Source organism: Lissotriton vulgaris, chromosome 6 (assembly GCF_964263255.1).
Source record: "Lissotriton vulgaris chromosome 6, aLisVul1.2, whole genome shotgun sequence".
NCBI lineage: Eukaryota > Metazoa > Chordata > Amphibia > Caudata > Salamandridae > Lissotriton > Lissotriton vulgaris.
This window is the reverse complement of record NC_141694.1, coordinates 1,220,653,003-1,220,667,490: the sequence shown is the minus strand read 5'-3', so window position 1 is coordinate 1,220,667,490 and position 14,488 is coordinate 1,220,653,003. Positions and strand designations below refer to the sequence as shown.

The following is a 14,488-nucleotide window of genomic DNA, read 5'->3' as shown; positions in this document are numbered from 1 at the left end:
ACGTCCCCTCTTCTCTAGAGGTTACGCTCCTGCTGGTGACCTCACCAGAGACGGGCTGCCGCGTCATGGCTTTCTCACCGGCATCATCGAAGGATGGCTCCCTTCCATCGCCGCGGCTGCAGTTTTTGCCAGAGGAACCACAAGTCGCCCACTCTTCAGCGCCTCTTTTCCCCTGTCGGGCCTAGGCCTGGCCCTTGCCCACTCCGGCTGGCTTCGGGGACGGCAGCCTTAGTTTGGGGCCGTCGTCCACAGAGGCGCTGCTTTTTCCACCGCGGGGTCCTACGAAGGCGGGTGCGGCCTTCGCTCGTGCTGTTTCCACGGCTGGGGGAATTCTGCGCATGGGAGATCCGGCTGCCCATTTCCCAGCGGATCATTTTTTGGAGGTTCTCCACCAGGGCTCTGGTGGAAGGGAGCTGCTGCTCCCCTTTGAAGGTTCGCTCCATTCTTCTCTGACTGGGACTTGGGGACGCCCTGCCATGGGGGATCCGGTGCCCCAACATCTTCTCCATCGACACTTTCCGGCGCCGCGTGATCCGGCGTGTCTTTTCCTCCACCCCTCTGCCAGTGGGGCCCTGTTGCGGACCGCCTTTCCTTCCCTACCGTCGCTGTTGGCTTCACCATCCTGAGAGGCCCGCTGGTTAGACTCTTGGGGTTGCAATATGTTTGCTTCGACCAGGCTCTGCGGGCCCTTAACACTTTGTGTGTTGGCTAGGGCCACCGCTTGTTTGTGGGACTCGGCGGAGTCCCTTGGATCTGCAGCTTCTCAGGAGGGTGCTGGTGTTGATTTGCTGGACCATGCCTTAGATGGCCGGGAGCTGGGCGCGTTTGTTCTGCGCTCCGCTCTGGACATCTCGGAGGTGCTGGGTCATGTCATAGCTTCTTCGGTGGCCCTTTGTCGCCATGCGTGGCTTTGGGATAGTGTGTTCCCAGAAAATGTGCGGGAATGGCTGGTGGATCGTCCCTTTGATGGCACCCTTCTGTTTCACGCACCGGTGGACTCAGCCATCCGGAGGTTCTTGGCGGAGCTTCTGCTTCCTCCTCCTCTTCCTTCCCGACACCCCTCAATAACCGGTGAGTTGGGCTAGCTCTTGATGATGCTCTTCCTTTTTGGGCGAGTCGCCCTCGTTGTTTTAGTTCTGTGTGTATTATGGTCACTCAAGCCCTCCTTGTTGAGGCTGTGGTTCTGTTGGCTGCTGGACGGCCCTTTTATTGCTGTGTGTTTTTGATTTACCTGCCCCAGATTGGCCCTGAGATTAGGCTTCTGTTTTTCTCTTGGGCTACTTGGTAAGCCTTCTGCGGGGTTTTTTCCCCCCGTGGGTTTTTCTCTGTTGTCCTCTACTGCTGAAGTTCTTCCAAAGAGGGTTCCCATGTCCTGGGACTTAACTTACCCTATGTGGGGTAGTGGTAGCTGTTATATAGCTTATGCTGTGCCGGGGGGGGGGTTGTGGTCGCCTTCGGGCTGCTGCTCTCCATGGCGTTCATGTACGTTGCAGGTGCAATTTCCTTTTGCTGGATTAGACTGTCTTGGTGGTGCCCCGGGGTGTCTTCCTCTGGGTCGTACTACAGAGTGTCTGGGCCCTTCTTCAACTTCACGTTCTCTATCTTGGAGGCTGAGATGGTGTGTTCCTCCTTCTTCTTCCTGGTGTAGCCAGGCCGGTCTTCCGGGGGACCCCGGGATGTTCTTCCTGCTTGTGACTGATTTCTTGCTGTCGGCGCTCTTCTGTCTGGCCTTTTTTTGCCTCCCAACTGTGGTGGGCTCACCATCTTTATCCTCGTTTCCTTGGGCTCTCTAGGTTATTCTTTTCCTCTTCCTTGCCCTGGCATTGGTTGGAGGTTCTGTTGCCTTGTAGGGGCGTGAGGTGCTTCGGCCTCCCCTGACTTGCCCTTGGTTTCTCTGTTGAGGGTGAACGGGCTTCCTTTCTTCTTTTTCTTTCTTCTTCCCACGCCCCCCTTGGGGTCGGTAGTGTTCTGCTTGTGGGGGCTCTCCCTTGCCTGGGGGGACGAGTCTCTGCGCCGGTCTGTTGGACTAGTCCCCTGTGGGACCCTCTGTTATGTCCAGGCTGGTGAGGTCCTTTTGCAGACCCTCCTTCCCGGGGGTATGGCTAGGGTATCTTTTCTACGTTAAGGAATCTGCGGCTACTAATCTTGATCAGATGTACGAGTTACTTACCTTTGGTAATGATGTATCTGGTAGAGACGATTCTAGCCGCAGATTCCGTCACGCCCCGCCCTTCCTCCCCGTTCTGCGAGGACCTTTCGTTTGGTCTTCTGCACTCCCCTCCTGGGGGTGGCTATGTCTCCGGTGGGTGCATTCTGTTCTTTTGACAGTCTGTTTTGTCATGTTTCTCGTTACTTCCTCCTCTATTGGTGCTTTGGAGGATGGATCTTGGGGTACTACAGTGCCCCTCTCTTCTGGCTGTTCCAGGTTGGAGGCTTGCATTTCCTCTCGTTCCCTCCCTCCCTTTTGGTTACTAAGGGTCCTGGGGCCTCTGCTAACCTCTGAGTTTCGGTCACCTAGTCGTGCCTTGCCCTTTGCCCCTTGGGGGATTGTCGCACTCTGTGCTAGGGTCGCTTTGGAGGTTGTGGTTCCCTGTTTGTCTTGGAACTGGTGCCCCATCGTTATTCTTGGTTGGGCTCATGGCCCTGCTACATGTTGTTGTGACATTTTGCTTGTGTCCCTTGTCTCAAGGGGGTCTGTCTACATGCTGACAGGGTGGCTGCTCAGGGCTGCGCTCTGTTCTTTCTTCTTCCCTGCCTTTGGGTACTGCAGGGTTGACACTGCTCCTTATGGCGTTTGTCACCATTCCTTTTTCCAATTTTTCCGCTCTTTCGCACACAGTTCCCTTACTCCCACAGTTGTCTGATGGCTTCGCGTTGTGGTGCGCAAAAGTTCTCCCAAGAAAACTGACGTAGGCGTACCGGGGTGGGACTTGTGTGACCTCGCTGACATCACGTAAGCGGGCGACGCATGATGCCGTCCCCCCGGCACGCAGGGATGCTACGCAAAAAGTTGCCGGATCCAGTCTCACGCCTGGGGATAATTCTATGTGAAGGAATCTGTGGCTAGAATCGTCTCTACCAGATACATCATTACCGAAGGTAAGTAACTCGTACTTCTAGTTTGCCACCAAGATCCAGGTCGGTCCCTGTGTCATCGATGCTGGAATCTACGCCACAGGTGCCAGAGAATGACCCTACTCTTGTTGTCCTTTTTCAGTCCAAGCTAAATCCATCTCGGGTGAGGTCTCATCTTGTCACCATACTAATGCACGCAGCTCCAGTCCATTCTGATTCCGACAGAACCATACCTTTATCTTGGTTCCGGATCACCGCCCTCCAAAACGTTTCGGTTTGGACAATGACCAGAGCCAACCTCCCTTTGGAGATGATAATGGTGAAGAGAGGGTGTATTTCCCCCAACATTACATGGATGACAATCTAGATCTTGACTTACAGGAGGCCAGTGCGTTGGACACTCCTTGTGATCTCATCCTGGGCCACCTACAGAAGAGTGCCTTCTTGCCCCGGGTGATGAGATGCGTGGTGGAGGTTTTAGACATGCAGTTGCCTACCATGCAGGTCAAAACCAATGTTCTAAAAGACGTTGTACAACCTGACGAACTTAATCAGAACATTAACTCCCATTTAATAAGACCATGACTGGCACCTGGAATAAGCCTTGTTCTTATCCTCCAGTAAACAGGCAGGTACCCATTGGCCACAGACCGTTGGCAGTCAGCCCTTGTTTTCGGACCTACCATGTTGGGAGGTACGACTTTGGTATCTATACAAAAGATGAGGAACCCTCAATTTAGGGTATCCATCAGAAGTACAAGTTACTTATCTCCAGTAACACTCTTTTGGGTGAATATTCTATCTAACTACAGATTCCTCACTGCCCTTCCTCATTCCTGTTCTCTGTTATGATCTCCTTTCCAATATCAAAAGGTCCTTAAATTGGAATCTGCACACTGGTATAGCTGATTATAGCTGGACTTCACATCTCTGGGCGCAGACAGAGTCCAGAAAGAAACTGACATCAGCAATCAGGATTGACGCTTATGTGGCCCAGCTCGTCCCTCACATAACAGAGCAACGTTAGTGCCAAGTCATATGAAACCAACTACTGTTGCACAGGAGCATTGCTGTTAAATCTTCAAATCCAGTGTGGTGCCTGGGTATATTATGAAGGTGAAGAATCTGGAGTTCGTTAGAATGTCCACCTGCAAGAGCTGTACCAAAGGTAACTAGCATGTAAATTATCCGCATTATCTATTATCAACTTACCCTACCTAAGTTGCAAAAAATGCCAATTGTTTTACTTGAGAGAAAAAATGTAATTTCAGTGGTTGGGAGTCATAAAGCAGAAGTCTTGGACACCAGCTGAATTTTTTTTTTATAATGGGGAATGACCAAATCCTGGTTCGAGGACCAGACCTTCAAGAAATGTGGCTTGGCGATATTTGAGGACTGTTCAGAGAGAGCCTTAAATAAAATCAGCTTTTTAACAGGAAGGAAAGGAAGAAGACGTCTTTAAGGAGTGGCATGCGTTTCTCTTTGTAATCCAAAGGTCAGGAGAATGGGGGGGGGGGTCTGAATCATTTGTAATTTCTGACTATGTTTTTACTAGCTTAAACAAAAAGACTGTTGAAATAGTCAAGCCTGGAAATTATCAGCAAATAAGACTTACTTCAAACATTATTGCTGAAGCAAAATAGATTTTTGTTAATGTATTTTGAGTAGAAAGAAACAGATTGGTACAACCTTGTTTACCCGAGAGTTAAGCAAAAGCCTATTGTCAATGTGTAAACACAAATTCTTTACTGTTGTACTGGGAGTTGGGGGTGGTCCCAGCTCAACTGACCACCAACTAGAGGTCCATTCCATTTAGGATTTTCCAATCACAAGCATCTTGGTCTTGTCCAAGTTAAGTTTAGAACGTTGTTATGCATCCACTTGTTCACCGTTGAGAGACAACATCTGAAATGTTCTTGTTTGTATTCCATAGTCAGTCCAGATAAATTAAATGTTATCTCGGTATATCATGAAGATGTAGCCAAAAGGACGTGTCAGCTGAGCCACACAGATATTTAAAAGTTTATGGCTCAAGGAAGAACCCTGCTGTACTCTACAATGTTTCTCTGGTTTGCTTCTGAAAAGGAGGGTGCTATTTTCACCAGTTGTTTCCACTGTTTCTGTTCTTCAAAGATAGAATGAGAGCTAATTTTATGTCAGATCTCTAAAATCCATCCTACTAACCCTAGTAAATAGTACCCTGTGAGGCATAGTGTATAGGTTGGCAAATAGATCTCAAAGAATCAAGGCTGCACAGTCCGTGGGTGTGCTATCTGGTGAAGCATGCACGCAATTATAACACGGGCCTACACTATGCGATAGGAGGCTATAAAACCTGATTGTACATGGTCAAGAATAGCTTATGTTTTTTAAGAACCTTGATGAAACATGGAAGCAGTGAAATGTGCCTGTAATTACTAGATATGTTGGGGGTATACCGTTCTGAAGTAAACAAAGTGATTAGTGGAGTACTTTAAGCGTTCTTGTGGCCACCACACCATCTAAGACAGGAGCCAGCCAAATGCAAATCAGTCTTGGTCCTACTCCAGTAAGAACAGTCCAGCGCCAACTACCAGGCCAGGTCCCCTCTAAACACGAAGATAAGCAACCTCAGACAATTTTGATCTATTTGGGCCTCTTCCGTAAGTGCCAGCTGGAGTCCAAAAACATAGTCAGCACCGGCCCATTTTTCGGCATAATTATTGCATATAGGACTTCAAACTGATATAAACAAAAAAGTGATGGGTGGAATGCTTGAATTCATCGCAACCACTGGTAATTACTCTGGGCTACATTCTAGTCCATGTTTCATAGGTAATTACATTGTGTGATATAACGCCCTAAGTGGCCATGAGTATGCCCAGACAGGTTTCCCTTGCTCACCGTGCCACAGAATCCAAATTGTACCTCGTTGATGAGGCCTAATAAGGCAGAAACCCATTGGGGGTGCTTGTGTTCCCATCTGGGCGGCGCCTCGCCTGGCAGTTCGGGATAGACTTTTCCCATGAGGGCCATGCTCACTACTTATTTGAATAAGGTGGGCCTCTGACTAGAGTGGCACAGTGGGTGGAAAACGATGGGTTTGAATGCTGCATGGAATGATTCTCGGTGGTCTAGACTGTTTTCATGCACTCCTCTTGTGTCTTCAACATGGAATTGACGACCTTAGTGGTTTTATCTGCACTTCTGTACTTGTTCAAGGGCCTCCTCGCTTGCACACATATTTAAGACTTTATCAGTGTATTTTTCTTTTAAATTCACGGAGGACGTTGTGACGCATTACGGTGGTGAGGCATAAATGCTGCAACAACATTAAAATCAAACATGAAAATACCATCAAAGTGAGATGTGCTTTTATTTTATTGTTCTGCATAACCCTGCTGAATTATACTTACAATGTGTGTCTTCTTACAGATTGGTTTCTACAATGCAGTTGCCATTCCCTGCTACACAACCCTCACACAGATCTTTCCTCCTGCACGGCCTCTCCTCCAGGCATGCAGGTAAGCATCGGCGACTCTTCCCACCTCACAATTTGTGTTTACATTTCTATTTCGGGACTGGTTCTGAAGTAAATTATGATCCATGTTGTGTGCTCAAAGACACCACAGCGCTGTAACACGCGAGTCTGATCCACGAACACTACAGGAAATTTAATTAAAATGCTAGATATGCTTTTCTTCTGCATATGTAAATTTCCTTTGTGTAGTTTTCTGTGTAATTGCATTAAAGCTCCCATTTTCCTTGAAAATTAACTTTGCTTACTGATTACTACAAAAAACACATTGAGAAATGTATTTGGACCTTCTTGTGAGGAAATTATGACTAGGGTTTTGCACACTTTTTGTATTTTGCTTTTGCGTAATTGCTCAAACTTTCAGAAACAGATATGCATTTACGCGTAATTGTGAGAAGGGCAACCATATTTTGCACTATATTTGAGCACAAAATGCTTCCTTGCGTGACAATCCATTTAAACAAAGCACCACAGACAATCAGTCACATTCTGTTCTCTCTAAACTTTGCTTTGCTGTACATTTTTTTACAGCAATTGGTGCATAGTTATGTAAAGTGGTGTCATTTTGGGAATTTGCTTAACAATTGTAACGTAATCTAAATTTCAGTTAAGCATAGTTCTGACAATCCCCATGACGCATGTGAACCAATCCTTATGTTTCTGGTGAAATAACACTCAAGAAGTACAAATAAAATACAAGGTTGAAAGAATGGTAATTCGAATAATAAGGAAGGTTGGCCTACCCATGACAATGTCTAAATTTGATGCACTTGTGCACTCGGTAGAGCATTTGGGCCAGAACAAGACTGGCCTATTCATGGGTGAGTCAGAATGTGGTGCTTCTGGCAGGATGATAAAAACGGTGCATTGATGATCTATACATTGTGACAGAGACTTCTAGCCGTGGATTCCTCACTATTTTTTTTTTTTTTTTTTAATTTTTGAAACCTTCATTGTGCATCAGAAGAATAAAGTTACGGGCCCACAACCACACGGGCCGGCCTCGAAAACAATTGATAGCACAAAAAGTAAGGATAGAGCAGCCCAGCAGTCCCAAACAACGAAATGCAAAAAGTGTCCAGGACGTGGTATATGGAAAGAGGGACCGTCGGGTACAGGAGGAATTAGGTTAATTTTAAATTTTGTAGATAAGAAGGATCAGACGCGGTCAATCCACCGAGAGCACATGGCAGGCAACGAACCAGCGAATTGCAACAGAACGAGGCAGAATAATTGAAAAAGCAGCAGAAAATAATACGCATCAGGATAGTAGCACAATCAAACAGTACATGCTGGCCATCGCCCGCCCCACGGACTCAGTACTCCCAAATCCACGATAATAACAGCATAAGCAGCAGAGAGAATACGCCGCGCTACCCCTAAACACCCGCCTGACCCAAAGAAAAAGGGGAAAAGTAAGAGAAACCAAGAAAAGAAGGAAATGAAGGCCCATAGAAACTGAAACTAAACAAAATCCCCACCCTGCACGCATGCAGAGGCTATGGCCTACCCCCCCCCAGCAGTGTGCCTGTCGCCCAGAAATCAAACCCGATATTTAGAACAGAAAAGGGAAAAAGAAAAGAAAAGAAATAACGTAATACACAGAAGACCGGAGGAGGGCCACAGAGATACAGCAAAAACTACCAGCACATACCACTCCGGCCGCCCGTTCCCAGACCCCGCCACCAATACAATACCCATATTCAATATCCCCGGCAGTCCATCAGCATCCCAGCAATACAAGCGAAAACAGTCCGAACATAAGAGGAGACACCCTCAACCTTGCCCCCTGCGATGCGAAGCAGCGACATAGTCAAGCCTCATGGTAGACATCTTGGAAGAGGCGAGCGAGCAAAGTGACCACATCCGAGCGGGGGGGTGTCCATCCAAGTCCATCCGACACACAGCAATGTAGATAACAGTGGTACAGGAAGAGGAAACGCCCATCAGTGAACCTCCAAAATCGGCGAGCCCAGTCAATAGAAACCACTCCAGGATAGGGGAGCAAGTCATGCCAGTAACCCCGCGAGGAGTCGCTAAACGTGGCACCTGGACATTTTTCTCCAGCCACATCGCAGCTCCAGTAACTGCAAGCCTCCCCGAGGATGTAACAGCCGGCCTCTCAGCAGTAGTAGGGTTTCGCACCCCCAGTGTGTCAATAGCAACCGGGGAGGAGGAACAGAAGGCAGAAGCAAGGTGTGGCACAGTGTCCTGCTCCCAGAGGCGTCCGTGGTCAGGCAAGGGTGCTGTAGATAAAATCCCATCTAGCCGGTCCCCCAATTCACGGGCAGCAGTACCGAAAGCCGCTCTCAGAATACCTAGGGCTCCCAAAATGTCACGAATCAGCACCGGAGTATCTGGGAGAGAGGACACAGCATTCCTCTGCACACAAGGCGAACAGATGCAGCACCGTCCCGGGAGTCGGCCGCCATCACCCTCCACAGTCAGCTGGTCACCACGCCGACATATACCATGGCACAGCCCGACCGGGGGCACAAGGGAAGCACACTCCATGGCCACACAGTGTCGATGTAGCGTTGGCAGACGTCCGCGTCTTCAAGAGCAGCCCAGGGGCCGCCGTCACAGGAGAGAAATGCAAGCTGTAAGATGGCGCCCAGCACTACTCGCCAAGAAACAAAGTATCAGGCAAGCCGTCCCCGGGCTGAGGACACAATACAATGTTTCCCCCGCAGCGGCGGTGCCCAAAGCCAATGAAGCGGTGAAGCAAGATGCAGGGTACAAGACGCGCCTGCCACGCGTAATCGGCTGATTCCGATCCGCCTGTAATGGCCGCCGTTGTTGTAAGCAGGGCCGGCCAGCCAGAGAACAAAGACCCGGCACAGCCGCGCAGCGCCAGGAGGAGGCGGGGGCGTCTTGGCACTCTCGCTGCCGGGATCGAGCAGGGAAGGACATCGGTAGATCCGGGTTCGCCTCCCGTTTCCGCAACCGCCACTCGTTTACAGGATAGACAACAGGATAGGGCGGAAAACGGGATAGAGGCGAGAGGGTCGGCGGAGCTGAGGAATCAGGCGGCCATCATAAAGATTCCTCACTTTTTTAATATTCCCCAGGCGCCAGACTAGATACTTTTCATTAGTACTCTGCGCTCCAGTAGTTGACACTGTGTGGCTTTGCACCCACACCGTTCCGCACCAGGAATGATGTGCAGAGTCTATGTAGGTATCACTCCTGATCAGTAACATCAGTTCCTTTCTTTCCCCGCCTCCTTGCACAGATCCGCATCTTCCTCTCGTCTATCAAAGACCCTTTACCTCAATATTTTTTCTAAATCTCCAACAGTGTGTACAGGAGTGTCCCCTAAAACAACCAGGTTTTAAGCTCTGTAGTAAGAGTTGCAAACAAATGTCTGTAACCGATCATCTTCAGGCCTGCAGAGATTGCATGTCAATAAACCGGAGGGCCATCTAGGGCTGCGAGATGAAACTTTAAATCACCAAGCACAATAAGATTCCTTGCCGAGACCATTCTAAATCCAGATCCAAGGTTTGGTCCCAGTCCGGTTCCTGCTCCAGGAGTCAATAAAGCCAATCTTGCGAGTCTTAGTTATGATCCAAGTCATCCAATAGGTTTAAAATGAAACATAAAAAAATCATAACTCACATTAGTCTCAGGCGTAGGGGTGGCACCATGGCTCTAGATCTCGCTCCCGGGGAGAACCGACTTTAGCGGTGATTCCGCACAACTGATTCCATTACAGCAAACATTTTTCTACCTTCTGCCACTCCGCAATAGATCGGTGCATTCTGTGCAGCTATGCTCCCTTTCTTTGGCTCCCTACTGACTTCCGTTGGCAAACCTTCAGGCCGAAAGGAACCAAGATGCCTTCCACCTGAAGTACTGCTGACAGGTTCACCCTTGGCAGCAGTTGGGCCCTCAAGGTCCGTTACAGCACCTCTGGCCCTTCTCTGGACCCCACCTTCAGCGCCGAGGTGCACACCAGTACTTGGGACTTCAACTCTGTTACCTAATCCATTGACACCGGACAAGGAACTTCCCATATTCCTGTCTAACTCCGAGATGGTGTTGGTCCAACCTTCGTTAATTCAGCGCTCAGCTACAGTTCCTTTGATCAGACTGCAAACTCTCCAAGCACAGCACACCTTACATTCTCTTTTTGGCGCAGACGGATCATTATGATCTGCCCGATGAGTTCGCTCAACCTATCAAGCTGATACTTGGTATAATGACTTGCAGGAGACTAGTGGTCTTGATACCTCTGAAACCCCACCCCCTGGACCAGCCACATGGGAGTCCACTTCCTTCATCATGGTAGTCCGGATAGTGGCTGAAGGCCTTGAACTACAACTCCCCACCTTGGAGGGAAAGATTAACTTACTGGCTAAAGTTCTGCAGCCAGAGCAAACCTCTTCATGGCACCTCCTGTAATTTAATGAAGCCTTAACCGACACCTTAATGGTGCATGGGCCAAACCTTGCTGTGGCATAATACAGACAACCGCCAGATTTCGTGATACCCTTTTCCTGCACTGGGTGATCCCTCTTTTCTCTCTCAGCGCCCTTCACCTGAAAATCTAGTGGTGTAAGCTTCTGCAAGTAAGGCCAATCCCAACATGTGCCCAACTCCTCAGACAGTGTCAAAAGGTGTTGAAACCTTTGGCAAACGAATATTTTCATTCATCAGCTTAGTTCTCAGGTCAGTAAATGATAACGGTCTGCTGAGAAGCATTCCATGCCCTTTGTAGCTCGGTGAAGCAAGTCCTCCCAGGTGTCCCTGAAGATCTCCGACATGTCTTTGCCCAGGTTATTCAGGATGGCAGGCCTGCTGCTGAGGTCACGATTTGTTGTGGCTTGTAAACCATAGATTCCATCAGGTGGACCATCGACACTAGTGTTGCCATTTGTCGCCACACCTGATTGTGGTCAACCGGTTTTCAGGCAGTGTCCACTCTTCCCTCATTAGCATGCGGTTCGATGGGACTCACCTATTTGGGGCAAGACAGAATCTGCTTTCGAGTGGTTCAGGGAGAGCAGGACCAGGACACGTTCCTTGGCCTTATCTGCTCCCACCTCTCCAGCTGCGTAAGCACTACTGATACTTTTCCGGTTTTGGCAGAGGTACCCCCATACCACCAGCAAATAAAATCCAAGCATGACGCCCAACAGTTTCGCAGGTGTGGTGCCCTTTGCCTCCGTGGCTAAAGTTCACGGGTTGCCCAGTCTACTATAGGCCGTTTAGCCCCACATGAAAAATCCCTTAACCATGTCCTTACTGGATCATTGCCACCTTGTGGAAGGCCGGTTCCGAAACAAATGCTTGCCAGTATTGCAGGCCATAGCATCAGACAGGTAGGCCCTGCAAATTTTCGAAAGGGTTATACTCTCCTCTTTTTTCTCCACCTTCCACCCTCACCCCAACAACTGACAGAGGACCATCTTTCCATTTTGCATTAGGGAGTGCAAGCTCCTTTGGCCAGAGGGCTATCAAAAGGATGCTTTCACAAAGCACAATTGTCTGCATAGTTCAAGTTCGTCGAGAAAGGCGTTTTACCTGCTGAGTTGTACAGGACTTCCTGGTTTTAGTCCATTCTCAGCTCACCTCCAGTTAGGTACTGCTTTGGTATCCATGCCGTCTAAAGGTGTGGAGTCTGCAGCTAGAAGTCTCGATCAGAAGAACAAGTTACTTACCTTTAGTAATGCAGACTCCGGTAGAGGCACTGTCTAGCCACAGATTCCTCAATGACCCTTCCATCCTCCCCGTTCTGTGATTGGACTCTACCCGTTCATAAGATTCAAAGTTTAAAAATCTGCTTAATGGTCATGACAATTTGCTTTTGCGGCTCTGTGTCTGGAGGTGCGGATAATCTCTGAAAGCAACTGACCATCAGCATGTGAGAGTGGAACCTTATTAGGCTCCGCATGTTGTTTCCAGAACGGCCTTGGTGTACTGCAAGGCTTCACCTACCGGCGCTCAGCGGTACTGCTGACAATATTTTGGATCCAGTATAGACGCCTGGGAAATTTTCAAAAGGTGAGGAATCTACTGCTAGGTAAAGTCTGCACCAGAAAGCTTTACTGTAAATAAGTAACTTTTTCAATAAAGCCACAAACATTACCCTTGCTGATGTTTATCTGAATGGCTTTTGTATACAACAAAGTGATTATTTTACAATATCCACGTAAAAATAATAGAATTTCTGAAATCATAGGCAACTTTCTGATCATATTGGAATAGATTGCACCTGTTCTTGAAAGTAACATTTCCAGATTTTCATGTGCCAAGCGAAAAATATGTAAAAGGGTCTATGTTAAAAAAAACTATACCCACGTTTCCCATTAAAGTACTATCCACGGCTCACTAAACTATGCAGAGTGACAACCGTTTAATTCTATCCAAACACCACGACAACCACTTTTAATCTGGTCATGAAGAAACGCGGGTCTGTAAGAGGGTGTGTCACTTTGAAAGAGGTTAACCTCTTCAATGCTAATGACAAGGGTAACTCGTCATGCACTGCCCATTCATTTCAATGGAAATCTCATTAAATGGACCTGATTCCCTTAGCGTCCAAGTGGTTAAGGGATCACACAAATCGTAGAAGTGCACTACATGCCCCATCACACCACTTAAAAGATGTGTTTATCACTCCCATTTGAAGCTTTTATTACTAACATGTAATCTTGTCAGTAGCTTAAAAGTGCAAGACAATTATTAGGTTATTGTAGTGTGCTTGCACACTTGTGATGATTTCATGGTTGTCTCTTCCAGGGGATCCTCATTAATAGTCATAAGCACTGAATATTCCCGCCCATGCGCGGGGACCCCGGAAGTAATAAATAAATTATGAAACCATGTGTATATATATATGTATATATATATATATATATATATATATATATATCTAAACATATATCATTTTTTCATACATCAATGCAGCCCCTATAAGGGAGGCTGAACAATGTAACAATAAATAACTGCTTTTGCATTAACATACTTTAGAATATAGACCACAGAAGAGCAATTATTACTTGAACTCCATTTAATGAGTAGGCTTAAAATAATCTGCAATAGAGCAGGCATTGTTAGCCTACCCGCTACATTGAAAAAAAACAATATAGAAAATGAAAGCAATTGTAACACAAAAAACTGGCACCTTGCCTTTAAGGCAGCCATGACCTCCAGCTTCCCATCATGCCTCAGGGTTGACAGTTATTTCACTTGTTCTTTCCGGCTCCTTTATTCAGGACCCTGGAATTCACAGATCTAACTTTTTGACTGTTTTGTCAAATAATTCTCTACTTTATTGCGGTTTTATACCTTTCACTCGACCCCTTTTAGGTTTTAGAGTGAGGTGCAACCATTTTTTTGACAGAAAGTGATTGTTTTTTTGTCATAATGCCATCTCTTTTTGAACCTTGCCCCTCCTGTGACAAGAAGGCCATGTCTGACACACATTTTATTTGTAATCTGAAAGAGACACGTCGGTGATAGATTCCTTAACTTAGAATATCCTCAGTCATCAGACTGGATCCGGAAAGTTTTTAGTCAGCAGTACCCCTGCGCCTCGGAAGGTGGCGTTGTGCTGCTCCACATCCATCGCTGGTGTCATATGCGCCGAGATGACTTCAAGGAGACTACTTAGGTGCTACCCATGCACGCTGACATCAGTACTTTCTTTTTCCGCGCCAGCAAGCACAGATCCGGTTAGAGCACGTACCCTAGTCACTTTTTGACTAACTTTTTTGAGACTTTTGTCTCTATTTCTTTTTGAGTCTTTGACTCCTGGTGCCACTTAGGGATGCCTAAAAATTTTAATCCTGTAGGTCCTGTCGCCATACGATGTCTGCCAGCTTGGGGCTGCGGTCGGTGAGCACCGCATGCCTCTTGGGCCGCTACTCTAACCACTGTTTGGGACAC

At 47.6% G+C, this 14,488-nt stretch overlaps 1 protein-coding gene across 2 annotated transcripts in view; it reads left to right on the top strand.

The window, feature by feature from the left end:
- LOC147708648 (cAMP and cAMP-inhibited cGMP 3',5'-cyclic phosphodiesterase 10A) overlaps positions 1 to 14,488 on the top strand; it is a 1,277,009-nt gene that overhangs the window by 1,201,601 nt on the left and 60,920 nt on the right. For both annotated transcript variants that reach the window (XM_086927318.1, XM_086927317.1), the window contains exon 21: positions 6,490 to 6,578. In XM_086927318.1, coding sequence (XP_086783444.1) covers positions 6,490 to 6,578 — 89 coding nt within the window. The remainder of the gene's footprint in view (positions 1 to 6,489; positions 6,579 to 14,488) is intronic.